Here is a 27062-nt window from a genome sequence, read left to right on the forward strand (position 1 = left end):
TCAAGCTAAGAGCAGCTCCCAGCACGGCACTGAGATGGTGTTGGTACACTGCAGTTGGGCAACGCGTTGTTCCTCTGTGGGGATTTCCCCCTCTTGATATCAGTGCTTGTTCCTCAAGCCTGAACCCATCTGAATTATTTTCCCTTCTCTGCTTGCAGCTATTTTAAGAAAAGCCACTCCTTGCAGTAGCGGATGTGCGCTGGGCAGCCCGGAGCATTTGCTTGGTGTATTTCAATGCTTGGAGATTGCTTACTGTTGGGGAAGGATTATGTTCCCTTAACACACCAAGTTCAATTGCAGAGTGCAATAGGTTAAAACCTGGACAGCCTGTCCCTGGATGGAGGAATGGGTCCGTTGGGTGTTTGCATGGGGTTGGGAGACTGGAGCTCAGCCCCAAGCATGCAATGTTCCAATGCAAACTCTTCCACTCTGCTTGCCTTTTGCAAATGCTTGCAGGGTCCCCCCAAAAAGCACTGCCAGCAGCAAGTGGAGGACACAACCTCTTGATCCCTGCCTTCATGAAAACCCCCATTTCCCCAGTACATCGCAAACACAATTTTCTTGGTTCCTCCAAGGTCCTGCTGACATTTTTTGGAAATGAAAGAGTTTGTTTTCAACTCTTGTTTATAAATGGCTCTCTGCTATCCCAGATGAGTAATTTTCTCTGTTGCAATGTGGTGTCTTTAGGGCAATGGCAATGTTTTGGGCAGCTGCTGGTTGAATTTTGCAATCAGAGAGAACTGTGTCCAATTCAAAGGTTGGTAAACTGAGGCCGTGCTGGGAATTGCTGCCGAGCCCATACAGACCTGCATCCTTATGGTGACAGCAGCCCAACTCTGACCCACCATCTCCAAATTTTAACTGTGCAGAATGATAGAATCATAGGATCAGGTTGGATATTGGGACTTGCAACTTCATGGGTATCTCCATCTGATGTAACTCCATTTGATGGTTGGATGAGATGACCTTAGCGGTGTTTTCCAGCATTAATGATTGTATGATTCCATCTGTCTTCCCGGACCCCCCTGAGCATCACGCAAACTGTTCCCCATCACTTCAATGCCACATCACAAATAGATGTGCTGCACTGAGTGTAGTCATGAATAGCTCTCACGCTTTCCTTTCAAGTTTCCATTAAAGGAAAAAAGAAAAAAGAAAATAAAAGAAAAAGAAAGGGAAAGGATGATGAATCACAGCTTAGTCAGAGTTGGGGCTGCCGTTCCCTGCATTTTGATGGCACAGGAGCAATGCCAGGTTGGCTAGCTACCATCCCTAAAGGGATGGGGACTTGAGGTTTTGATTTTGGGTCACATCACATTGGGATGAGCTGCTCGATCAGCAGGGACACAAAGCAGGGAACGGAGGAGTCTGGGCTTTGGCAGCAGAGATGCTAACAACCTATCATCGCCATAGGTTTTGCTCTCATGGAATTGGGATTTCAGACTCCCACCTGCACCCCCACTGCCTGTGGACCCTTCAAGGCCACTGCAGCCCATCCAGCACCTGCAGATCTCAAGTCATTCCCTTTTTACACCTCCCCACACATCTCGTGCTGCCCCACCCTTACAAATCAGCTTGCCTTATAAATAGTAATGATGCTCCTTCCAGCTGACCTCCCTGGCAGCAGCTGGCTGCTCATGCCTTTGAAAACCAGGCCACTTATTTAGGAGTTTAAGGATGGTCTGGCTTTCCGCTCCAGTTATCCGGCTGTCTTTAACCAAGAATTACAAGGTGGATCTAATTTGAAGCGACGGTGATTTTCGCTCAGTCGGAGGTTTGTTCTCCTCCCACTCCTCTCAATGTTCCCAGGGCGGTGATTTTAGGACCAGCCGTGTAAAGCCACCCAGCCATCCCCACCTTCATGCCTTCCCACATCCCAAATCTCAGCATCCTCTCCAGTTCCCTCACAGCAGCTTCCCCCTCCCCCCCTCTTTTTGCCTGTGAATAGCAGGGGGAGGCACCCTGTGTTTTTTTGCCCCATCCATCTTAGTTCCATATAGGGAGACAGCTAAAAATATATTCCTTCTGGGTTGGTTACAAAAATATACACCAGCTTTGCTACTAGAGGAGGAAAACATAATAATATCGAATACTATATATATAGAATAATATAGAGGATTATATACAGAGGAGGGAAATAGTACAATACCTGGTATATATATAGAATAATATGGGGGATTATATAGAAAGGAATATATAGAGAGGATGAAAATATCATGGGTATATAGAATAACATAGAACATTAGATAGAGAAGAATATAAAGAGAGAATTATATATTTATATATATATGTGTATATATATAATAGAATCATAGAATGGTCTGGGTTGAAAAGACCAGAATGATCATTCAGTTTCAATCCCCTGCTATGTGCAGGGTCGCCAACCACCAGACCAGGCTGCCCAGAGCCACATCCAGCCTGGCCTTGAATGCCTCCAGGGATCCAGGGGCATCCACAACCTCCTCGGGCAACCAGAATATATATCCAGAATAGGATAGAACCCCAGATGCTACTTCTTGGCATTTTAATCTCCATGCAATATTTGCACTGTTAATACCTCTACAAGCAGACGTGTGGCGTTTTCAGCCATGAGATACATCAGCTTTACACACTGGCCACCCAGGACCCCTCTTAGGTCCCCCTCACTGCACGGGGGCTGCATACCCCCGAAGGGGGGGATATTTAATTATTGGAGTGGGGAGGAGGGCGGAAAGAATGTTTCTTCGAGTTGCTAATACAGCTTGACACGATCTTCGTTTAAAGTGGACAGGTCAACCCGCGGCCGTGCAGGTTAACTGTAAAGACGCGGGGATGCATCGCGTAGTAAAGAACCCCGCGCAGAGCGCGCCGCCCCGCTCTCCTTCACTCCGGAGCCGACAGCGCTGCGCGGAGCGGGGAGGAAAGAGGCGGAGCGGCGCGGGGATCCCCGCGGGGGGAGGAGGCGGCCCTGCCCGGCTCAGCCATGTGCGACGTGAGCGACGTGCGGCGCCCTCAGCGCCGCCGGCCGCCGCCCCCCCCCGCGCGGGATGCGCGCACCGCAGCGCGCCTTTACGCGTCCCGTCCTTCTGTTCCGCGTTACGTTATTCGCAGCCCATTTCTTTCACGTTATTTTCGCTTTGTAATTTTTTTTTTAATTCAGTTTCTGCTTCTGTCTTTTTTTTTTTTCTTCTTTCTTTTTAGCTTTGCTCTATTTCACGTTTTAATTTTTATTTCTTATTTTAGGGCTTTTTTTTTGCTTTTTTTTTTTTACTTTTCATTTCTCCTTTATTTGCATTTTATTTCTGCTTCATTTCGTCATTTTCGCTTGATGTATTTGCATTTTTCTCCTTTATTTGCATTTTATTTCTGTTTTACATTTAATTCCTGCCTTTTTTTTACATTTTATTTCTGCTTTATTTTTTCATTTTCTTCATTTTTTCATTATTTTATTTTTCCTGTAATTATTCTTCACTTTTCTTCCTTTTTTTTTCTGTATTTTTTCCATTTTTCTTCCCTTTTTCTTTTTTTTGCAGTTTTTTTCATTTTTTCTTCCTTTTTGTGCAATTTTTCTTTTTTTTTTCCCGCATTCTCTGCCTTTTTTTTTTGCCTTTTTTTCTTTGCATTCACCTTTCTTTTTTAGAGTGCCGCTTTACCTCGTTGCATTTTATTTCTGCTTTTCAGTTCAATTCCTGCCTTTTATTTACACTCTATCTCTGCTTTATTTATTTACATTTCACTTCTGCTTCATCACATTCTTTCCTGCTTTTTTTTTTTTTTTTTTCCCTTTGCCTTACTGCCATTCCGTTTCAGCTTTTACTTTCCTCGTCCACATTTTTCCTTCTGCTCTCTTCACGTCCCTCTTCCACTCTTTCATTCCGACACCCCCACCTTCACTCTTCTCTCCCATCCCTCCCCACCACCTGCACCCCACCCAGCCCCGAACAAAGCCAGGGGGGCACAGCGGCACCGCCTTTGTCTGCGCTGCAGTGCTGGGGACGCTCACCAGGCGGCAGCTCCGCTCCGCCCTCCGCAGCAGCGCATCGCAACTCCCCCCCCGTTCCGCCCCCGGGGGCGTGGAGCCGCTGCCGGTTCCCCCGGGCTACAAATAGGAGGCGCCGGAACCTCACCGGCTTCAGTGTGAGGAAGGGAGAGAAGCGGTGTTGCTGCCCGGTGTTCCTTCTGACCCCTTTCCTGCTGCTGCTGTCGGCTGGAAGGGTTTGATTTTAAAGCGGAAAGAGAAAAAATCTATCTTTTTAATTTACTGTAGTTATTATTTTCCGTTTTGCTGTTAAGATCAGCGCTTCGCCGTTCTCCTGTGCATGCGGTGACCGCGCAGTGCCCGCACCCCCATCCCTTCGCCCTCTAAGCAGCGAATCGTTTTTATTTTACCTTTTTCCCCTCCTTTTTTTTTTTTCCCCCTCTCCCTTTTCATTTTTTTTCTCCCTTCCCACCCGTACAAACGCCCCAAGGTGGCCGCGGAGCAGCGCAAAAAGACCTTTGTTTTAACCATGCCCATGGAGCTGACGCAGAGCCGCATCCAGAAGATCTGGCTGCCCCATGACAACCACCCGGCGCTGCCCCGCCGCTGTGAGTACGGGCACGGGGATGGGGGGGATGCTGGGGGTGGTCGTAGCATCGCAGTGATGGGATGAGAGCAACCCCGCATCCGTCCTGCGCGATGCTGCAAGCTGGGGCGAGCCCTCGCGATGTCGGCACATCCCCTTTATATTCACATGCGGTATTCGCATGCGGTAGCGTCTCTATCATCTGAGCTATACAACGCGGCGTGCGCTGTGCTGTGTTCGCTACCCATGCGGTGCGATATGGCCCTGCCTCCGCTCTCCGCCGGCCCGTGATTCATTTCCAGCCCCGGAGGTCGGAGGAAGGCGCAGCGCTCCGGGATGCGTGTGGCCTCATTCCCTTCTTCCTCCGCCCCGTAATGCCGATGGGATTATAAGGCTACGGGGCAGGTCGCTAAGATGGGCTCCCTGTTTAAATCCGCTGGGATTTTCGGGTTGCTCTGTGCCGTGTGTGAGGTTTGGTTTTTTTCTTTGGATACTTGGTGATCAACTCGGAGTCTTCAGCAATGAATTCAAAGCCTGTACGGGGGAGGTTAAAACAGCGGGTTTAGAAAAATGAGGTTTGTTCATCTCCGTGCTGTGCTAAGGGTGAGATGGGAGGGTTAGAGAAGAGCACGGAGGTTAATCTTTTTAAGTCCTGCACTGATACTGGGGGTGGGCATAAAATAGCATTTCCGAGCCCTGCACCATAGCTCTAAGCATCAGAGCTCCGTGCTTAGAGTAAAATAGAATAGTTATTTTTATAACTAAAAGCGAACGCGTGGGTGCCTCTGTGGCATGGATCGCAAGCACGGCTCTTCGCTCGCCCTCAGCTGACAGCTGCCGCTAGGGCAGCTCCGTGGGATTCCCCAGTGGGCGGCTGTGGGAATCCATAGGGCCGTGGGGGAGGGGGGGGAAGGAGAGAGTAGAGGTGGCACTTTGCAGCCCTGCAGGAGGATGGAAGCAGTTGGGTGAATCAGTGTTTCCGATGGTTTTCTCGAGGTTCCCTTTGAGCCGCTTTGCGTTTCGCTTGGCTGGAAAAGTTGGCCCGTTTGAAGGAAAACAAAGCAACAGATTGTGAGCGGCATTCATTTGCACGGCGGTTGCCCCGCGGCTGTGCCGTGAGGGATGCTGTGGCCCTTGCACATCTGTGGGAACAGCTCTGCGACATCTGGATTGCCGCAGGGCTTTGCTTTTAGTGGGACTGGTGGTGTGTGGGGGGGTGAGGAGTGGGAATGGTGTAATGCTTTGCAGCTGGAGTGCGGTGATGTGATTTTTTTTTTTTTTTTTCATCAAGGGCTGACACCTCTGAAAGGAATTCCTAAGTTGTTTTGGGCTTTTTTTTTTTTTTTTTTTTGCTGGTTTCTGATAGGGCAGAGTTTTCTTAACGTTGTAAGATATTAAGCGGTTCGTTATGAACTTGGCTTCTAATTATTTTTCTTTTGGGGTGGAAACGAGCCACATTTAGGCGTCGTTCATTGCGATCTATGGAAAGAGCCCCACTGGGCTTTTGGAAACTCAGCGGTTTCCCATAGGCAGCGTCCATTCCTCGGCGGTAACAAAGAACGGGGACACAAAGGCTGGATGTGAGGCTGCTGCGGTCGCGGTGAGGAACTCGCAGAGCATCAACGGGAAACCGCCGAGTGGATGCTCTGCGCGTGGAATAATTGGCCCGATTGTTCCCGTCCTCATGGCAGCTCGAATGGATGCGGCGATGCCTTCATCCGGCCCTCTGACTGCGATCCATTCAATGGGGGTCCGGCTGCACGTCGCTCACGTAGGGGGCTGGGAAGGGGCCGGGCAGGGGGATGCAGAGGGGAGAGAAGGCAGAGGGCCTCAGTCCATCGCATGGCTCCGCACGTGGGATGTGGAGAGATTGCATGGGTGTGGGTTCTGTGGGCTCCTTGCTGGTGGTGTGTGGTGTAGGAACGCGTCCCTTGGAGGTGTCAGAAGAATGGAATAGGAAAAAAACTGGAAAAAAAAAAAAAGGGAATCTGAGTGGTGTGGAAGATGCGGAGTGGGTTTTTTGGGAGGGAGAGGCGCATGGGAGCGCTGCCTACAAAGAGGCAGTAAAAGCACATGGATTTGGGAGGTGGCTCTTTTTTATTTAACCATTTATAGAGGAAAATTTCCCTTTTTTTTTTTTTTTTCTTTAATTCTTTTTCCTTCTGCGCTCTAGTGTGCTCTCAGCAGCTCCCAAGCACAAGGTCCTGTGATATTTTCTTACAGGTTGGAGTAATTGGGCTTGTTGAGCTTGGAGAAGGCTCTGGGGAGACTTTGTTGTGGCCTTCCAGTACTGGAAAAAAAAGTTATAAGCAGGAGTGGGAGCATGATCTAATAGTGACAGGATAAGGGGAAATAGTTCTAACTAAAAATGAAGAAATTTAGGTCAGATCTTCAGAAGCAGCTCTTTGCTCAGAGGATTGTGAGGCACTGGGATGGGTTGACCAAAGTAGTTGTGTGTGCTCCATCCATGCAGGTTCTTAATGCCAGGTTGGATGGGGCCCTGGGCAGCCTGATTTGGTGAGTGGCAGCAGCCCATGGCAGTAGGGTTGGAACTGGGTGGGCTAAAGGTCCCTTCTGACCAAAGCCATTCAATGAAATACACTGCTGGAGCCTTTTGAAAGTCATCCCTGACCTTGGCTTACCTGGACATAATGAGTAATGAATATGCATTGAAAACCCTGATAGCTTTCCAGCGTGGTGAAAAGGAATGATGAATTGGGTCTTTGTGAAGCACTGGGAGCAAAACACGGGTTCTGTTTCATCCCTGCTGCAAAGTTTCCTAGAACTCAGGGCTGGCTTTTGTGATTTTGGTGTATTTGGGCTCAAGTTCCTGATAAGTAGGTGCATGTGCTGAGCCCACCACTGACTTCTGGGAAGTGCTTCTAGGTTCCTAACCAGGTTCTTTTTCACAGTATGGAGGGACCTGGCTCTTCTATTTGATAGCAAACTGATCTGGGGAGAGATTCCTTCAGCTGTTCTCTTTGGTTTTGTTGCCCCCATGCAGGCAAGAGCTCTGTGACTGCCTCAGTTCTATTTGGAGCCGAAGGTAGGAACAGTACCCAGCATTGTCCCTGTCCCTCGTTAAGCACCATTATTTTAATTGCTCAAGCTCTCTTGGCTCCATTCTTTGATATCTTGTGTCTGCTAGCAGCTAGAGAAAGGAGGAGCTGGTCTATTCAGGTGTTCTTTTCCTTTCCCTCTCAAGTTGTTAAAGCACATGAGACATATTTTCTCTGTACTTTCACACTCAGAGAGCAAAAGCCTTTGGATGCCTGCAGCCCCCTGGTACTCCAGTGTGCAAAATCAGTGCCTGCCACTGAGATCAGTGGGAGCTGCCGTGGGCTTTTGAAACATGGCACCCAAGGGGACAGGTTGCACAAAGGGACCCAGCGCACTGTCCTGAGGAACACAGAGCACTTAAAGGGGGTAGGGGAGAGGAAGGAACCCCACCTTTTGATAGTTTTCTCATCTCCTTTCTGTTTTGTTGAGGCAGCCAAGCAGATGATGAGTGGCTCTTTGCAGTTCTGGCATTTTAACGTGTGGCTTTAATTTGGCTGTAGGATTTTTTTTGTTTGTTTGTTGGAAGGGAAATGCCACATGTTTCGCATACTCTCTGCATACCTCTTGGTTTGTTTTCCCATCCCCGAGACCCATCCCTCCACGCTGCCTCCATCCGCTGGCAGCCACCAATTGTGCTGCATCCCAAAATCCCACCTGCCCCATAGCTAGGAGAGCAGCTCAGCTCACAGCCCATAATTAAGGCACATTTTTATGGCTCTGCCATCAGCCATTCACTCCCTGCATTCCTTTCCCATGAGGTTTCCAGGATTGAAGGGTTGATGAGAAATCCCGTTGGAGGGGCTTGCTCCTTGCCGGGCGGGCTCAGCACGTGATGCTGAGTGGTATGAAAGGTGCCTGCCTAATCCAAATTCCATTAGGCATCGTTAAGATCTTCCCTTCCTGCCTGTAAAGCGCTTGGCTTACTGCCTTGGTCTCTTGATGGTGCAGAGCCATGTGAACATTAGTGACGTGGGAGGGCAGTGAGATGTTGCCATGTGTTCTTTCCTATGAACCAATCCATTGCTCCAGAAATTACTTTCTAAAGGATTTATAGAGAAAAGTGACTCTCCTGCGTACCTTTGTCACCATTCTGTTTGCGTTTTGGTCATGCAGTTTTATTGAATTGGAGTCATCTTCAACTTTCCAGTCATCACTCTGGGTTTATTTCCACCTGTTTGATACAGGACCCTCTTTATAACAAAAAGTAACCAGCTTAGGTTTAGGAGAAAGAGATCATTCTCACGTATCTCTTTTTATATACTGATGGCTCTAATCAAATTAGGGCCATCCTCTGGGTTTTCCTAAGATCAGCCAACCATAGGGATGAGGGGTTGTGTTCCCCTTGGTCGGAAAACAGAGACATCAGAGGATTCTGCAAGATGCTTTGGGAAGCCAGCTGTACCTCCACTGCCATCAAGATGTTCTCCTTTGTCCTTCTGGGTCTGAATTTGGGTCAGCGTGGCTTAACTGGGGCAGTTGTCTCACTCATGGCTCATAGAGCCATCCACCATATGCTCCAGCTCTGATGTGCTCATTCAGCACATTCCATTCTGAAACTGAATCGGTGGATTTCCCTGCTCAAGGTTTTGGTCACTTGAGGCTCATGGGTGGAAGGTGCAGGGGAGATGGTGCAGAGGCTTTTTGGTCTCCCTGTAACTTCAAAAGGACCTGGAGGAGGCTGGCTCAGCAATAAGGAAGATGAGCTGGTGGATTAACAGCTGCTTGTGTTTTGCTTTCTCTTCTTTCTCATAGCCTGTGGGCCACAGCTTGCCAACTCTCCCACTGTGATAGTGATGGTTGGCCTCCCAGCCCGGGGGAAGACTTACATCTCCAAGAAGCTGACTCGCTATCTCAACTGGATTGGTGTCCCAACAAAAGGTGAGATTTTCACAGGCTGCTGGGAAAAGTACCAGCTTCAGTCCTCAGAAGGTGCTACAGGACCTCAGTCATATTGCTGGTGGGACATTGTCCCACATGGAATGGGAGATGTCCCATTTTTTCCCATTCCTTTGAAACAAAGAGATATCCTTGAGCCTTTTAAAGTCTTTTACTCTAAAGATGTCTTTTCTCAGTCTGTTGCTAAAATGTTATTCCTGGGAGCTGTGTGCTGATTTGATTGTTCTCCTGGTTTTGATGATTTTTACCTTTCTCCTGCAGTTTTCAATGTGGGGGAGTATCGCCGTGAGGCAGTGAAGCATTACAGCTCCTATGACTTCTTTCGCCCCGACAATGAAGAAGCTATGAAAGTCAGGAGGTGAGCGTGGAGGAAGTGTCTGCTATTGGTGTCCCAGATGGGTTGTGAAGCTCACAGTGGGATTACTGTATGGTTTTGGGGTGATGGATGGAAAGGCTTGGCTGGATCTTGAAATTTCCCTGCTATAGAGGCACAAATTGAAGCTGTTGGGGTTTGGTGGGTCAGGATTGCCAGTGCATCCCTACGTCACTGGTGTCCTGATATCACCATCAGGCTCAGTGGTGGAGGGCATGAGCTCTGCAGTGGTGTTTGCCCTTTGCCTCTTCATCTGGAAGCTGCAGAGCAGCTTGGTTTTTCAGTAGGCTGAGGGTGTCACCTAGGAGGGAAGAATGTAGATTTGGGGCCTCCCTCACTCACCTTCTTAGCAGGGATCTGTGTGCTATTTGACATAAGCATCTTGTAGAACATCATTTAAAAAAAAAAAAAAAATAAATAAAACAAAAATTAAGAGCTGCATTGAAAGCTTTGAGGAAATGAGGAGGGTATGGTACTGGTATTCAGTCCTTGCTCTTCCCGTGCCGAAGAAATGTGCAAAAGCATATGGACAGGAGATCATCCAAAGTATCCTTTCATGGTACTGCTCAGCTATCTACAAAGTGTAAAATACTTAGTTTTAACTGATGTTTAAATACGTGGCTCTGGTCCCTTTTGCAGGCAGTGTGCTCTGGCTGCCCTGAGGGATGTCAAGCTGTATCTGACGGAGGAGGCTGGCCAGATTGCGGTAAGAAATGCCCTCTGTGGTGCTTGGCACTAATGCTGAAAGTTCTGAGCCCTGTGCAGCTCAGGGCAATGTCACCTGCAGGAAAAGGGTCCATATGCTCAGAGATTGGGAGAAGGTTCCTAAACATTCCCTGAAACTAAGCAGATGGGGGAAGGATGTTATAAAATGCCCTTGGTGAGAGAGAAAAGCGTGTGGCTAGAGTGAGCTCAGCTTTTATAAAATAACCACTGTTCCACTTAGATTACTTAGATTGAAGAAGAGCTCGGTGAAAAACCAGGCATCCTTGTGTTAACCAGAGTCTTTGTTTTTAAAGGTTTTTGATGCCACAAATACCACACGGGAGAGGAGAGGGATGATCCTAAATTTTGCCAAAGAAAATGGGTTCAAGGTTGGTACCGTTCTGCTGCTGCCTGTGTTGTGTAGACCACATTACATTATTTATTATTCTTAATGTGTAGTTGATCACTGATGCGTTATCCTCATGATGCTCTGTTGTAAGGGGGATTTTGCTGCTGGAATGGGAGACCTTTCCTGGTCCTGAGTCCTGGGGATTGAAAGGATAGAAGTGAGGTGGAGGGAATGCTCCTTGGGTGAAGCAGGGAGGGAGTCTGGGTTGAGCAAGAGCTGGCTGAATGTTCCATACCTTACTGCTGGCTTTTAGCTGAGCTTTGCTGTGCTTTGCAGGTGTTCTTCATCGAATCTGTCTGCAACGATCCCAATGTTGTTGCCACCAATGTCATGGTAAGAGTGAAAGCCACTTGCTTTTGTTTTCTCTTGTGTAGGATTTTTTCACCTGTGTCCAATTGGTTTCTTTTCAAAAGACATCCTGCCAGACTCAGCTGAGGGTTAGGAGTTCTTTGTTTTTTTTATGATATGTTTGTCCTGGGATGAGAAGGGAGCTCTTGCAATTCTGTTGATGTCCAATGGTATCAAGAAGTGTATAAAGTATTTAGGACACCTTGGTGACCCCAAATTCCCTTTTGAAGCGATAGGTGTAGTTAAGGGCTTATATTCCATCAGATTGCTTGGTGGGTGTGGTTTAAATTCCAGTTAGATTTGGTGACTTCAGCCACATTCACCTTCACAGTATCTATTAAGGTCTGTTTTGAGAGGAATAACAGCTCAGCTTAGAGGCTTTGTGCCGCTAGCTGACATCTTGAATGGGGGAGTGACATAAAACATTGCTTATCAGCTCCTTTGGGAGCTACTGGATCTTTGATTTCTCTTCAGCAGAAATGAGCTTTTGCCTGGTAGGCTTGGCTAGGGTGAGTAGATGCTAATTGGTCTACCTGGGCATGATTAACTTCAATGGAAGTGTCCTTTCCCCCCTTGGGCGGTGCTCCAGCCTTATCTCCAGCCTGCCTTTTGCAAGTTGTTTTACAGTGTCTAGGAATGTGTCACGGGATATCCAGAGTCTATGAGAGGGTTTTCGTGGGCCTTTGCCCTGCCTCCAGGACTGGCTTCACAACAGGCACCAGTGTAGGGGCATTTGTACATGCTGGGAGCTCCTGCCCTCTGATGTTATCCCATTGGTTTCAGGATTGGTTGGGAAGTTAACTGATGTATAACACTTCTGCTCAAACCCAAATCTCCAGGAAAGACATCATGTTAAAGCAAGTTAGACAGAACTTAGTCTCTGTGAGTTCTCCTCGTCCACTTCTAGTGTATTCTAGTGTGTAGTCATGCAATGGTTTATAGCAAATCAGTTTTCCTTGTGCTTAACTTTGAATCTTTTTCACCTCTATCTTGTAATAAGTGATGGATGTAAAATGGCTCAGCCAACAGCTGGGTCATGACAGGATTTTGAGATTAGCATGGTCTGGCTATCTGAGCCCTACTGTGCCTCTTGCCCCAGGTGGGTCAGCAGCCTGCTCTGCCTGCTTCCTAACCTCTCCTTTTGGTGTGTTGTCTCCCCTATTGTAGGAAGTAAAACTGTCCAGTCCTGATTACCGGGACTGTAATTCGACCGATGCCATGGAGGACTTCATGAAGAGAATCAATTGTTACCAGGCCAGCTACCAGCCACTTGACCCTGATGACTATGACCGGTAAGAAACTTTCCTGACTTATAAAGAGCCTGTCTTTGAATGCCTTTTGTTTCCTGGGAACGGGGTAATGAAGTATGGAGCAGTATTTCACTTGGTATTCAAACATGTGACTGTGCTAGCATAGTGTGTGGCCGAGGCTTGCTGTAAATCATGCTTCTTCCTTGAAAATGTTGTGCTGTTTTCTCCAGCCTGGTGTTAGGGAGTGTGTACTGGTTTTGACCATATTCATAGGAATATAGACATCTTGAACTGGAAGAGACCTTAAGGATAATCTAGTTCCAGGCTTAAATACAGATGAAGCAAAGGGATGGGCAGGTGGGCTGGAATGTTTCTGGGATGCTTTTGTCATGGTGCCAGTTAAAAGAAGGGGTTGTTTAGACAAGTTCAGGGTTGACCCAGGGTACACAAGTAAGGCTTGCTCACCCTTTGCTGTCCTGCATGGCCACGTGGGCAGTCAGTCAGTAACCTTTCAGCCTTTCCACTGCTCACAGACACATCCATGTGCTTTGTGTGGATAATTCTGGTCCAGCTCAGTGCTGTACTGAGGTGGGATGTGTTTCTTGCTAGGCTTAATCCTCTTTACTGCTGCAAGGAGGGAAGCTGATTACACTCGTGTTACTTAGCTCTCCATGAATTGCTGTGACCTACCAACTTCCTGTTGAAAATAGCCTGCAGAAAATCCTTTTAGCTGAGTGATTATATTGACTGAGATACCTTACAAGGCTGTTTTGTGGAGTGATGGTTTTCCTTTCTACTTTTCCCACTGACACCTGCCCCACCCCTCATTCTTGCTGTGTTTTCCCTAGGGAGCTTTCTCTCATCAAAGTCATTGATGTTGGCCGGCGGTTCCTGGTCAACAGGGTTCAAGATCACATACAAAGCAGGATTGTTTACTACCTAATGAACATCCATGTCCAGCCCCGCACCATTTATCTTTGTCGGCATGGTGAGAGCGAGTTCAACCTCAAGGGAAAGATCGGAGGTGACTCAGGCCTCTCCAACAGGGGCAAGAAGGTAAGGAGGAGAGGAATATTTCCCTGGGATTTGGGTATAGGAGATGCCATCTGTTGGGCTGAGTGTATATTCAATGCCAGCTGGGATGATCTGAAGATCCATCCATAGGGCTTGTCAAATTTTGGCTCAAACATGGCCTCAGAAAAGCCTCTTAGGTAATAGTTAAGAGCTCAGTTCACTCAGTAATTGTTTCTTCAAGGACTGGTCAAGAGAGCTGGTACATGGAGGGCTAATATTTATTTTGGCTTTCCATTACCATTTTGAAGTCCACTTGAGGTGTGACTTGTCAAGACTGCATAAACATCAGTTAAGTCTCTGACAATTAAACAGAGCTGTGCTTAAGGATAGTGTGGGATATTTCACATTATAGGAGAGTCCAGGTTGTGACATGGTTTCCTGGATGTTGCTGCTGTTCCTTGATTACATAAGGTTGCAGCTTTCTCTTCTTCTGTTTGTTGTTCTCATACTCCTTCATAGCTTTTTGGGAATCACAGATATGTGAGGCTGTTCCCCCACCTTAGAACAGAAGGCCAATACACCTATGGAAGACAGAAGAGGACCTAGAGAAGGGAATGTTTACTAGGAAGCAGGGAGGAAAACTCATTGGGAAGCTGAATGGGATCCCACTTAAATCAGGAATCAACCTCTTCTCTGTCCTACAGTTTGCACAGGCACTGAACAAGTTTGTTGAGGAGCAGAACCTGAAGGACCTCAAAGTCTGGACCAGCCAACTAAAGAGAACAATCCAAACAGCAGAAGCGCTCCAGCTGCCCTATGAGCAGTGGAAGGCCCTCAATGAAATAGATGCTGTAAGTAGCTTTAATTGCAGTAGGAGATAGTAGGAGATAGTGCTGGCTTTTTTCAGTCTTGCAGAAGTCTCACCTCCTGTAGGGAGTTCTCCCTTCTATGGGGAATTGTGTACTTTTCCTGCTCTAGCACTCAAATTTTGGCTTGTGGTTTTACCTGTAACTTATACAAAATGTTCAAGATGTTGGCTTGAATAAATAGATTAAGGTGGCTTTTTCATGAAACTGTTCTATATCTGATCCCTCAGCAGATTAAAGACAGTTGCCTTGGAGAAGGGTGTGTGTGTTAGGTGGGCCAATTCTTTTTAGCATGGCCAGTAGTAACCTCATGGCTATCCTCTGCTTTCAGGGTGTGTGTGAAGAAATGACTTATGAAGAAATCAGGGACCAGCATCCAGAGGAATTTGCTTTACGTGATCAGGATAAATATTACTACCGTTATCCTTCTGGAGAGGTAGGAGATCTTTGGAGATGTGGCTCATACTTGAATATGGTCTTCTTGTTTTAATGGCTCTTCTTTATATCTGGAGTAGGAGAGTAGAAGAAAAGCAAGTGCTCCCATTTTTTGCTAGTCCATCCTCTCCATTAGATTCACTTGGTGTTGTGCTGCCCAGGTTTTTCCCTTTGATTCGTTTCTAAAGTAGTAATTTCATCCTCTGCTCTCTGCGTCACTTGCTGTGGGTTAATGTTGATATCTCTGTTTGTCTGGCTTGAGGAACACTATCTGCTTTCAAGGTGTGACATGTGGAGGTGGGAATTTACGTCAGTCCTAGATGGTAATTTTGGCTGTGAACTGACTCATTTAGTCCCAAATTAAAAATCATGTCCATAGACACTTGGAAACAATAAATATTTAGTCTAATGACAGCAGGTCTAGAGGAGGATGTTTGAGAGTGACTGATATAGACTCTAAACAGCCCTTCATGAAACTTTTTGAAATCTTAGAGATTCTCAGAGTGCTTCATACTTTAGAACTTAAAAACCCAGAGAAAAGGAAAATAAACTTGAGACAACAGAGACAGTAATCTCAAAGCCTCTGTGCAGTTATAGCTTACCTCAGTAAACTCTTCAGGGCTGTAATTGAGACATAAATGGTTTATTTCTTTCTCCGATTAGTAGCTACATTCTAGAGTAGCCAAGTTGAAGCACTGTTAAATTTACTCATCTTTATCAGTAATCATGTTGGTTTATAGAGGCATGAGATCAATACTTAGACCAAGACGATGATAATTGTTTCTTGTGAGGTCCTTGTCTTCTTGACTCTATGCCCATCTCCCTGCTCTTCTGTTTCAGTCCTACCAAGACCTGGTGCAGCGCCTGGAGCCAGTCATCATGGAGCTGGAGAGACAAGAGAATGTCCTTGTGATCTGTCACCAGGCTGTCATGCGCTGTCTCCTTGCTTACTTCCTGGACAAAAGTGCAGGTGAGCTCCCTGTCCCTGGGCAGGAGGTGGATGCTGTTGGAGGAGGGATGTAGTTTGGAGGAGATGAGATGTTCTTGTGTCCACGCAGGGCCTGGAGTATGCATCGCTTTGGTATGGGTGGGTTTAGTGCTGAGGAAGATCTTTTTAGAGAAGGGTGGGGTTAATCTTGCTTTTCATTTCTCTGCAGATGAAATGCCCTACCTGAAATGTCCTCTTCACACGGTACTGAAGTTGACCCCAGTGGCTTATGGTAAGTGGGAATGCTACTTATCGATATGCTGAGGTGTTCAACTTGCACCTCCTCCTAAATCCAAGCTTCTGGGACATGGGCAGAGGTCTGGGATGGAGCACCTTGTAACACCTTCTGTTTGCTGACAGCCTCTGTATCTCTGTGCTTCCTTCTGCAGGCTGCCGTGTGGAATCCATCTCCCTGAATATTGAAGCTGTGAACACTCACAGGGAGCGGCCAGAGGTAAGTGTTTCGTTCCCTCTAAGCCATCCCTTGGGTGTTCCTTCCTTTCCCTTGTGGTAACCCAGCACGGAGGATGACTGGGGAGACTGCTCAGCCCAGTGCTCAAAGTGCCACTGGAGGATTGGGAGCATCAGTTGGGTTCTTGCTCTGCATAGGTGTGGCTGGCTGAGGGTTTTCCAAGGGGAGAAGACTCTTGCATGTGCCTGCTACCTAGTTTAAAGCTGACCAAGGGAAAGGTCAGCCAGTCTCTGACTTTTGCCTTTGTGGTCATTCACTTGCCCGATAGGGCATAGAGCTGTGGATGGAGAACGTAACTTCTCCCAGGTGGCTGGCAGAGCCCATGCTTGGTGACTTGGCCAGCATCTGCCTGTGTAGTTTTTCCTGCCTGTGGCTCTATGAGGCTACCAGAAAGCTGTTCTGCAGGGTGGTGGATTACCAGGGGAGAAGACCCCTTGCATGGAGGGGAAGGACTCCATAAAGTCAGGTCTGTGTGCTCCACCAGGAGCTCAGAGGCCAGAAAAAAGAGACATCATAGCAAGGGGATGCCAGCTTGGTGGTGGGGCTGGATGGTTGCTCAAGAGGAGCCCTGTGTCCCAACCTTTCCAGCTTGTGGTGATGGGTTTTGGATGGTCTCATCCATCCCCTTTTGGACTACATCGTTTCTTTGCTCCTTGACCTCACAGCATAGGAAAAGTTGATCACTTTCCCATAGCATCAGTGCCATTGATGCCCTTGCATCACCATTGCCAGGAGTGGCTGTGGGGCTCAGGATGGAGCGAAGCATGTGCAAAAGCGCTTGGGTTCCTCTGCTTGGCTGTAAGGGCACTGCCCTCCATCCATCCCACGTGCCTTGAGTTGGAGCTTGGTGCTGTGCTGACCCTCGCTGGCTGCTCTGTCCCACTTCCCCATCCTTTCTTATCCACTCGGGCTCGCTCGTCTTCCCTCTTCTTGCTTTCACAGTCAGAGGGACCAGCTTTGAGGAGCAGGGCGATGGGCACACTGTGTTGTGCTCAGTGGTGGCTGTTGGTTACTGCTGTACTTGGTAGTAATGCACGTTTTACTTTTTCTGTGATTGAAGGCTCGTGTGGAAAAACTCTATCTTGTTTCTGAGTGCAGGGCTTTTTTTTTTTTTTTTTTCTCCCTCCCTTTCTTGGGAAATCATATTATGTTCTCAACCATTTTGCATCAGTTTCTCTTTTTTTGGCGTCCAGAGCATTTCATTGCATCCAACTAATCCTTTGCACATCGAAAGCAATTGTGGGGGGGGAAAAGCAGAGGCTGCCTTAAGGAAGGAAACAACTTGCTTTTTTTTCCTTTATAACTGTCGCCTTCTTCCCTTTTCATTTTTTTTTTAATTTATTTTTATTTACTTTTTTTCTTTGTCTCACTCTAATTTAGGAAGCAAAGAAGGGACCTAACCCGCTCATGAGACGTAATAGCGTTACCCCTCTAGCAAGCCCAGAGCCCATCAAAAAGCCTCGCATCAACAGCTTTGAGGAGCATGTGGCTGTTTCTTCCGCCCTGCCAGGCTGTGTTCCTCAGGAAGTGCCCACGCAGCTGCCGGGACAAGTTAGTTGAACTTTTTGTTTTTGGTTTTTTTATTATTTTTTTTTTGGTTGTTGTTCTCGTTTGTTTGTTTGTCGTCTTCCTCCTGTCGCTCCTGAAGCTGAGAACGGCTTGCACTTGTTGCATCTTGTGCTGCTGGCTCTGAGATGCTCTGCCTGCGCTTCTCCCATGGGTGCTGTGTCGCAGTCTCTATGTTAGGTTGGTTTTTGGGAGCAGCCAGTGATAGGTGGCTGTCAGTCCTTTGGTCAACCCAAAGCTGTGGGTTGAATCAAGCAGCTGATCTAGGAATTGACATCTGACATTGCTGTGTCACAGAATTGTGGAATTTTTGGGGTTAGGTTGGTCTATCCCCTTGTCAAGCCAGCATCATCCAGCGCAGAGTCCCCACAACCATGTCCATGTGAGAGCCTGTTGGCTAAGCAGGCAAAACCAAAGGGCTCATGCCTACGTTCTCCCCCAGTGCGTTTGCTCCACTGTAGACCTGGGCATTGCAACAATGCAAATGTACTTGGGCTTCACTGAGAAAATTACTGTCAGTACCCATTTCTGCATGCAGTTCTCTATTCCCAGAAGAATAGGCAAAATGGACCAAAACTGAGTAGAAGCCAATTTTGGGAGTTCACTCATGCCCTGTGCATTAACTGCCTTCTGCAGCCCTGGTGGAAACTGAGGGATTTATAGAATCATTAAAATTGGAAAGATCACTATGATCAGCTAGTCCAACCATGAACCCATTCCTGTCCATGTCACTCAGTAAAACATCTGCCCTTGGAACCCCCCAGGAATGGTGACTATACCACTTTGCTGGGCAGGCTGTTCCAATGCCTCACTGTTGTTTCTGAGAAGAAGGGTTTCCTAATATCCAACCTGATCCTCCCTTGCTGTGTTGCTTGTATGTTATCTCTTCTTTCACTCACTTGTGAAAAGATGGAGGAGAGCCCTTGCTTGGAGCAGGGTTCCCAGAAACAAAAGCCCCATCCCTTAGTGAAGGAGCATGGGTTGAACCAGAGGAGCAGCCATACATGTACACGAGCCTCATATTGTGCTGCTTGTTGGATCTTGTCTTGTCTGCTCTTTCTTTGCCATGTCTGTGTTATCCCCAATCCCTCCTTTGCCAGGATTAGTGTGACGTGCCCCCTGGCTCCCCTCTAACTGCTCTGCTTCATTTCTTTGCATGAGCCTTTCCACCCCATACAGCACTGAGCGGTTCAGTTCCTCAGTTTCTTGGCTTTTGGGGCTTTGCTTTGGGATGCTCAAGTCTTACAACAAACCCTGTCCTGGCTTCAGGGTCTGGAAGCGTTTGGTGTCCAGGTGCCCCTTGCTGCTATTCAATGTTCCCTGCCCTGTCTCATGCGGCATTACTGACACCTCTCTTTCCCTTCTCTCTGTCTCTCTACAGCCTTTACTAGGAAAGGCATGCCTGTAAGTACCTTCTTGCGTCTTATACTCTTCCCTCCCTCTTCCCTTGTTTCTCACTGTCCCACTGGTTATTCTGTTGCTGTGAAACCTCGCTGGGCATGGTTTTCTTGGACTGAATATTTGTGTGTTGGGGTGGGAATTGGGTGCGTCTTAAGAATTACAAAGAGGAGGCTATGAATGCTGCTTTGTCCAACCCCTAAGTATCCTATCTTGATTAAGTGCCCAAATTCTGTTGGGAAACAGAACAAATTACTACTTCAGGATGCTGTCTGCACATGCTGTCTGAATTCCTGCTTTCTCATTGAGTAGTTGGAGATGCCCTTGGATTTTCTTTGAGTTTTCCATGGTAGCACTTCACAGGTGATAGATCCAAATGGTCTGCCTGTCTTGTGGACTCTTGAGTTATGCTCGAGCAATGCCACTGAAGAGATCCAGATAAGGTTCTGACCTCAGCTTCCAGTGTAATTCTGAAATGTATTGTGGGATGATCCCACATCTGTAATTCTGCAGATGTTAATTTTGGGACTAATCTTCCCATTTGTCTTGGGCATATTATACACAAGGATGCCTTGACCTAGCTCTATAGGCAAGATGCCTTGAGCCTTTAATGCATTACTTAGGATTGACTGAGGTTTTGACAGTGCTATGAAATTACTTTATAATAGGAACAATATGGTTCTAGATAAATTGAAGCCTTTGGACTCGTTTCATGTTACCTCACTGAGTAAAGAGAGCATCAGTCATTAGAGAAGGAGTTCTCAAATGTCTTCTCAAAAACTAGGGACATTTGGGAGTTCAGCTGGGACAGTGTCTACGTGTCTCTGTCCTTTATAAAGCAATCAGCCCACCTCCATCCTTGTCCCGGTTCATTCTGATCAAGATGAGAGGAATTGTTATAAACTGGCTTTGCTTGTGTGTAGCAGCTGGTGGACTTCACATTTATTCCCAATTTCCCCAAATGGATGGTAGAAAAGTCAGACTTTGGCTTTGTTGATGAGTTGGGAAGAGCATACTGATGCTCCTGAGTGAATATTGAGCTGCCCACCATGGTGTGCATGCCTGTGCTCCTTCTCTTGCCTCGATGAAGTCTCTGGTCTGGTTGCTTTGAGAGTGACTTCCTTTTTGTACATCCCTCCATCTAGCTTTTTCCCATCTATGTTACAGTAAGAAGTATTGCATGCAGGCTGGGACACAAAGAAAAACCACACTGATGTTGAATTTGGGAGGTTTGCATCAGGTTGTGCTAAACCAAGAGCTCTGGGAGTGGGTAGTGATGTCTTCCCATCCCAGCTGTAGGCTGAATGCAGTGAGCTAAAGTTCTCCAGTACTGGGAGTCTGCTTCCACCTACTATTGTGGGACTTAAGATTTGCTTTTGAGGGAACCAAGAAGATGCCACTAAGCATTTGGTTTGTGATGGACCTTCACCTCTGTCCCTTCACCTTGTTTGTGCATCCAGTCCCTCACTGTGTCCCACCACAACCCATATGGGGTCAGGGGAGGAGGAGGTTCCCTCCCTCGCTCCTCTGTTTGCACTGCTTGAGTTGGTAGACAGCAGCAGCATTGCTGTGTCAACCATCTCAGTGGGGGCTTGACCCCATCCAGGGATACCTGGAGAGCCCAGGGACATAGCTGTGTGCCTCTGGACTGGTTTGGGTTTGCGGGATGGACTGATGTGATGGTTTCTTTTCCTTTTGCTTGGTTTGTGATCCAAAATGCACTTTGTAACAACAATCCTACTTAAAGTTTCTCCTTTCCCTTCCCTTCTTCTCCCCTTTCGCTTTTCATGCTTAAAGACGACCTGTTTGTCACTTTCTCAAAGTTTTCTCTTTACTAATATTTCCAAGGTAAATAGCTGTGGGTGCACGTGGCTTTTCCTAACCCTTGTCCTGTCTCTTTAGCTACTGCAGAATAGTGCTGTCTTGTAGCATGGCCATGGCTACTGGTGCTTGTAAGAGACAGTTTAGGTTGTAAAAGACTAAAATAGGTTGAGAAGCCTTCCTAGCTGTTTTCTAGTCCCTTCCCCTCCCCCCTGGCCTTTTTTTGTATAGTTTTGTGATGTGAGAAATGTCCTTGTGGTCATTGCTCCTTGGGTTTCTCTGATGATTTCCTATAGTCATCACTTCTGGGAGCTGTTCCTGCTGGTGTTCAGCTGGTTGTCCCTGGATTTGTGGTCCTTTCCTTGCTGCTTGCTGTGCACTAGCGGATTTCTCTTCTTGACACTGTGATGGCACCAGGGCTGTGCTTGAAGCCATTCTAGATCTCTTAAAATGTTGAATGTTGGCTTCAGCTGCACCACTGACGGTGGCTGGTTTCCATGCCAGGTCCTCCAGGCCATCACTGCACTGCCTGGAGGTGGTTCTGCAACAGGGCAGTGCTGAGGATGGACAAACAGTGACTTCCACCTAGCAGATGTGGAGCCCACCCTTGAGGGAAGCAAGAGAGATGCTTAACTGGGCTCTTACAGTGTCCTGCCTTCTTGTCTCGCATGGACCAAAGAACAGCTCAGTTTTTAGGCCTGCCTTTGCCAGATTCCCACCCTGTGGATGGGTGATGCTCAAAGGAGGGGCTCAGGCAGCAAGTCAACGTGTATCCCTCACCTCTCTCCGTGAGTGGACAATGTCTTCTCCCTTTGTGGTAGATAGATGCTTTCTTAGTGGTGACCCATGTTGTAGCGTTGTACCCCCGTCCCTTTCTCAGTGTGCACACTGAAGATGCTCCAAGCATGACCCCCAACCGTGCTCCTTCCCCTCTCGTTGCAGAACATGAACAACTCGCAGAAGCCGTCGTGAGTCCCTTAGTGCTGTCGCGAGGCCACCAGCGACGCCAGCTCCCATCCCATCGTCATTTCTGAAGCTTGCTTGTAAAACAGGTCTCCTCCGTTTGTGGCGAGGTCGACCCTCGGCTGTTTCTACCCACGCCTGTTCATCTGCAAACTGCTCTGCTGGAGGGGGGAGAGAAGTGGGAGAGCGATGGAGAGGAGAGAGACGAGCTCCCAGGTCTTCAGGCTGCAGCATTGCTCTCCTCTCTGGTGTCCTGCTAGTGTGTAGCAAGCTGGGAAGCGCTTCTAGCGCACAGGAGTTTCCAAGTTCTAATTTTTCCTTCTCTAAGCGGTTTTGAGCTCTTTTTGTATAGACTAATGGTACCCATCCGTCTTTGGGTGGAGTGTGTGTATATATGTGAATGGTGCGGGGTTAGCAGAGTAATGGGGACAAGAAGGGAGGGAGGGAACAAAGGGGGAATTTGGATTTTTTTTTTCTATTATTATTATTATTATTATTATTATTTTATAAGTATTACTAATTTTTTTTTTTTGCAAGAAAGCCCTTAATGTGCTGTGCTGCAGTCCCACACCAGCTACAGCCTGTCATGTGTGCAGCCCAGCTCATCGAGATACATGAAAACTGCTGGTTTTAGCCCAAAATAATAATAATAATAAAACCCTCATGTTAATTGATGCATCTCAAAGGGGAGGGGAGGGTTGCAGAGAAAATCAGTGTGCTGCTGTGAAGCTGGCTATATGAGCTGCTTGTAATATTGAGGGGAACCACACTGACGTTGGCTCTCGGGGGTGCTCTGCATTGGAGGAAAGAGGAAATGGGGTGGTTGGGTCTGTGTATCACCGCAGGCCATAGGTGGGCAGCTGCACTGGGTGCATTTTGCAGACACACAAGTGTCTTGGCCAGAATGCAGGAAGGGTGTTGATGAGAAGTCTCAAGAAGAGAATTTTTTGTTGCTGTTCTTTTTCTTTAATATATATATATACATGCACACAGGTGTGTGTGTGTGTGTGTGGGTATGTGTTCATACTTTAGAAACCGCTTGGTTTTTGCACTTTATTTGTGGCAGAAGCATGACTATTTTTTTTTTTTTTTTAACTTGTGCCTCTTAAAAGGGGAAGCTTGAATACAGGCAACGTTTTTTTTATTTTTATTTTTTTGCATGCTGGGAAGCTTGGACTGCACAAAAGCAGTCACTATGGCTTCCAAGGGGTGTGTGTGTGTGTGTGTGTGTGCAGGGGGCAATGGACACAGTCCTGGCTTGGGCTCCATTGGCCAGCTCTTGGAGGTTGGAGATGAGAGCTTTTTGATGCAGGCTGTGAACCAGCAGTTGACCGTAGCAATTAACCACTACTGCGTTGTGCAAAAACCTGTGGTTTTCCCCCCAATCCCCTCCTGTGTTCAGCATCAATCCGTTCCCATTTTTTTTTCCTTTTTTTTTTTTTTTTCTCCTTCCACAGCTGAACTGTGGAGGTAGGAAGCAAAGTCATTAAGGTCTTCCTCCAACACTGGAGGGGTTGGAGATGGGCAGCCCTTTGCTTTAATCCTTTCTATGGCTTCCTCCTCTCTCCTGGGTAGGAAACGTCCCTGCAGATGGGAGCGGAGAGGATTGTGGGGAAAGCATTGTTTTTTTTTTTTTTTCCTATTGTTGTGAGGCTTTTTTTTTTTTAATTACTATTTTATTTTGTTTTCTGTGGGGGGGGGGGGAGGGGGGAGTCGGTCCCTTTGTCCTGTGAGAAAAGGTGAACCACAGTGCCTAGTGCTTCAGTCCCATGCAACAAAACCACATTGCATAGACTCGGAGCAGTACCGACAGCAGGGAAGGCTCAGGGACTACAGTGGTCCCTATGCAACCATCCTGGTGGTGCCCCGTGTGAGCGTGTCCATATGTGTATATTGTACAGATGAAACAAAAACACTTATTTCCTCCTTTTTTTTTTTGAATTTGTAATGACTGCATTAACGCAGACTTGTGCGCGTGCGGTTGACGTCAGCCTTTTTAGTTTCCCTGCCTTTGAGAAGGGGAAGGTGACTTTGCTGCCTTCTCAGCCTGTTTCCTGGGGAGTTGATCTGTCTCCTCCTGCTACCCAAAGATAAGCCAGCACATGCAAACATGATGTCTGGCTGCCCGTGATTAATCCTGTAAACACGATGTTTGGTGTGTATTTGAGTGTGTGTCTATGCATACATACATACATATACATAAAAGTCTGCAAGAAAAACAATAAACCCAAACCTTAATTTCTTCTCTGGAAATAGAAGTCTTGGTCCTACAGAAAGATGAAATTTTGAAATTGGTAGGCTTTTTTTTTTTTTTTAATCTTTTTTTAATTTTTTTTTTTTTTTTTTTTTTTTTTTTTTAATTTTTTCCTCCCTTCTTCAAGAGGTGAAGTTGGCCTATGAGTAGCAAAGTGGTCCTCTCATGCTGGTAGTGGGTGGCAGGATGTCATCTCCATCCCATTCCATCATGCTTTCCGTTGTGTTTTGGCTGGACAACCAAAGCTCGGGCAATGATGCCGGAGCCATGAAGGGAGGGAAGGCGTGAAGATGGATTTGTTGAACCACGCCAGTCAGTTTTTTTTTTCCCTTTTTCCTTTGTTTTTTCCTTTTTTTTTTTTTTTTTTTTGGTGATACTTGAATTTATTTTTTTATGATTTTTTTTTTTTAAATAGCAAAGCGCTGTTTATTTATTTAATGTATACTTACTGCAAAGCTTGGAGAGAAGGGTAGTTACTTGGGATTTTTTTTTTTAATTTCTGCTGTTAACTGTTCTGTACATACATCTGGAATAATTGCCTGATATCAAGCTGTGCCAGCTTAAACAGGGTCTGCCTTTCAGTAATTTGTATATTTTGCAGTTGCTGGACCAATAAAATAACTTGTTGAAATACAGATTTGATGTGGTTATTCCCTTGCTTTAAATTTGTGCCCTTGGGTACAGCATGGAGGTGTTCAAGGCCAGGTTGAATGGGGCCTCGGGCAACCTGATCTGGTGTGTGGCAACCAGCCCATGCTAGGGGGTTGGTGCTTGATGATTTTCAAGGTCTCTGAACCTGAACTGTTCCATGTTCCAACTTAAGCTTGGTATTTCCAAGGGTGACCATGCCCAATGCAATCCTGCCATGCACATATGGGGATTACTCTGTTCCTGTGCCTTGTAGACCCCTCAGCCCTACAGTGCATTTTCTGCAGATCACTTGAGAAAAGCCCTTCTGCTTCCACGGCTCAACCCTTTCATTTTAACCACGTGGCAGCAATTTGAAGGTTTCTATTTGGTCCATGAAGAGCTCAGCAGAAGGAATGATAGTGTGATCCATCCAACTGAGCGCTCACATGCACTTATGGCAAGAACTCTTCACGCTCTACCTGCTACATCCCAGATGAACGTAAAAGGGAATCCAAGGTTGCTCAGAGATGTGGTGGCTGCCCTGTCCCTGAGGTCAGGATGGATGGAGCACTGGGCAACCTGATTGAGCTGTAGCTGTCCCTATTCTTTGCAGGGGAACTGAACTAGATGACCTTTAAGGGTCACTTCCAACTTAAATGATTATATGACAATTTCTGTTTGAGAGCAACCATTTATTCAAACCTGGTACACCTCCTTATGATGTTTTGGTGCTGCAGTGTCAAAGCAGAGCTGTTCTATTGGATCATGCTGTCTTTGCCCCAGAGCTAGAAAGTAATAGATGCCACAAGTTGAATTGTCAGATTCTGGGAAGCTGTGGCCCTGAAATAGGAGTGAGAAAGCAAAAAAAGAAAAGAAAACCTTGTAGGTGTGGATTTGGCTACTGCTAGTTGACAACTGCAAGTGCTGCTCTGATCTTCCCTGGGGCTTTGGGGCAGGAGTCGTCATTTTGGAGCAGAGCTTGAGATGCTCAGGGACCATCTGCCTTCTCTTGTCCTCATCATTCTGTAGGGTTTTAAAATGGATTTGTACCTGCATTTCTCTACGCTTGCATGCAGACACTGAGAGCTGTGGGGTGATGCTCACCCTGCGTGAAGGACTCACGCTCTCCAGGAAAGTTGGTAACCACAACACCTTCTTTGTTTTGCCTATCCAGCAACCTGCCGCCCTCCCTGACCTGAGTGAGGACAAAACATTCCTGCCTTGTTTTAGGGCAGGGAGCGTGGCCTTGCATCCACCCCATACAGCGCTGGGCTGAGGCTGGGCACAGACACAACAGCAGCACTGCTCCTGCATCCCCTGTTATGGCTGTTTGAAGCCATGATAACCTCATCCTTGCAAGAAGAGCTTAGAAACAGCTTTCACCTCCCAGGGGAACGCTGTCAAGGCTGCTCAGCAAGAAAATGCTTTTGCTTCTCTTTCTGCATGCAGGGACAGGAAGGGACTTGTAGTGACATCTGGTCATGTTGGGGAGGGGGGTCACAGTTTAACTCCATCCCAGCAACATCTCTTTTTTTTTTAATTACTTTTAAAATTTTTAAAAATGTTTAAAATTATTATTTTTATTATTGTCATTATTATTAATTTGTTTGATTATTTTTTAAAAATTCTTTGTTTTTCTGCATGATGCATTCTGTATTGTGGCAGACGTTCCTTGAGGCAGGCTGGATTTAAAGGTTATCCCTGACAGCAGGGAACATTTCCTGCTCACGGTCAACTCCGTCTCATTTCGCTGGGTTCCGTTTTCATTATATTAGGAAAATAAAAAAATAAAAAAAAAAGCAAATCCAACCTCATTGCCAGCAAACAAACCAAGAGAACTTGTGATTGCTATTAAAAAAAAACACAGACCAGTCACGCTGGCTGACTCAGCTCTGATTGATGGCTCAGGAATGTGTCTGATACATGCAAGGGATTAAATAAACTGTGGGTAAACCTTTACAATACAGCATGCTGTATGAAGTGCAGCCAGCACCCGTCCACCTGCCTGTGCCTGGGGATGTCTGCCACTACACCATGGGAGCTGTGGGGTTTGTTTCCATTTTACCCTGA

General features: G+C 46.8%; 1 protein-coding gene across 4 annotated transcripts; it reads left to right on the forward strand.

Annotated features, from left to right (window-relative positions):
• The first annotated feature begins 2586 nt into the window (after positions 1–2586).
• On the forward strand, positions 2587–24997 carry PFKFB3 (6-phosphofructo-2-kinase/fructose-2,6-biphosphatase 3). 4 transcript variants are annotated; one of them, XM_085214162.1, is made up of 16 exons: positions 2587–4566; positions 9357–9482; positions 9762–9858; positions 10513–10579; positions 10893–10967; positions 11264–11320; positions 12503–12627; positions 13434–13641; positions 14304–14450; positions 14797–14901; positions 15741–15870; positions 16058–16120; positions 16278–16342; positions 17741–17911; positions 19308–19330; positions 22088–24997. In XM_085214162.1, exons 1-16 carry the CDS (start codon positions 4488–4490, stop codon positions 22092–22094), a joined length of 1545 nt encoding a protein of 514 aa, XP_085070288.1. In that variant the 5' UTR covers positions 2587–4487; the 3' UTR covers positions 22095–24997. The 4 variants fall into 4 exon arrangements, with proteins under 4 accessions (XP_085070288.1, XP_085070366.1, XP_085070444.1 ...); XM_085214240.1 differs by lacking the exon at positions 22088–24997 and having other exon boundaries at positions 2588–4566; positions 19308–19334; XM_085214096.1 differs by lacking the exon at positions 19308–19330 and having other exon boundaries at positions 2594–4566.
• The last annotated feature ends 2065 nt before the right edge of the window (positions 24998–27062 follow it).

Source organism: Meleagris gallopavo, chromosome 1 (assembly GCF_905368555.1).
Source record: "Meleagris gallopavo chromosome 1, MGAL_WU_HG_1.1, whole genome shotgun sequence".
NCBI lineage: Eukaryota > Metazoa > Chordata > Aves > Galliformes > Phasianidae > Meleagris > Meleagris gallopavo.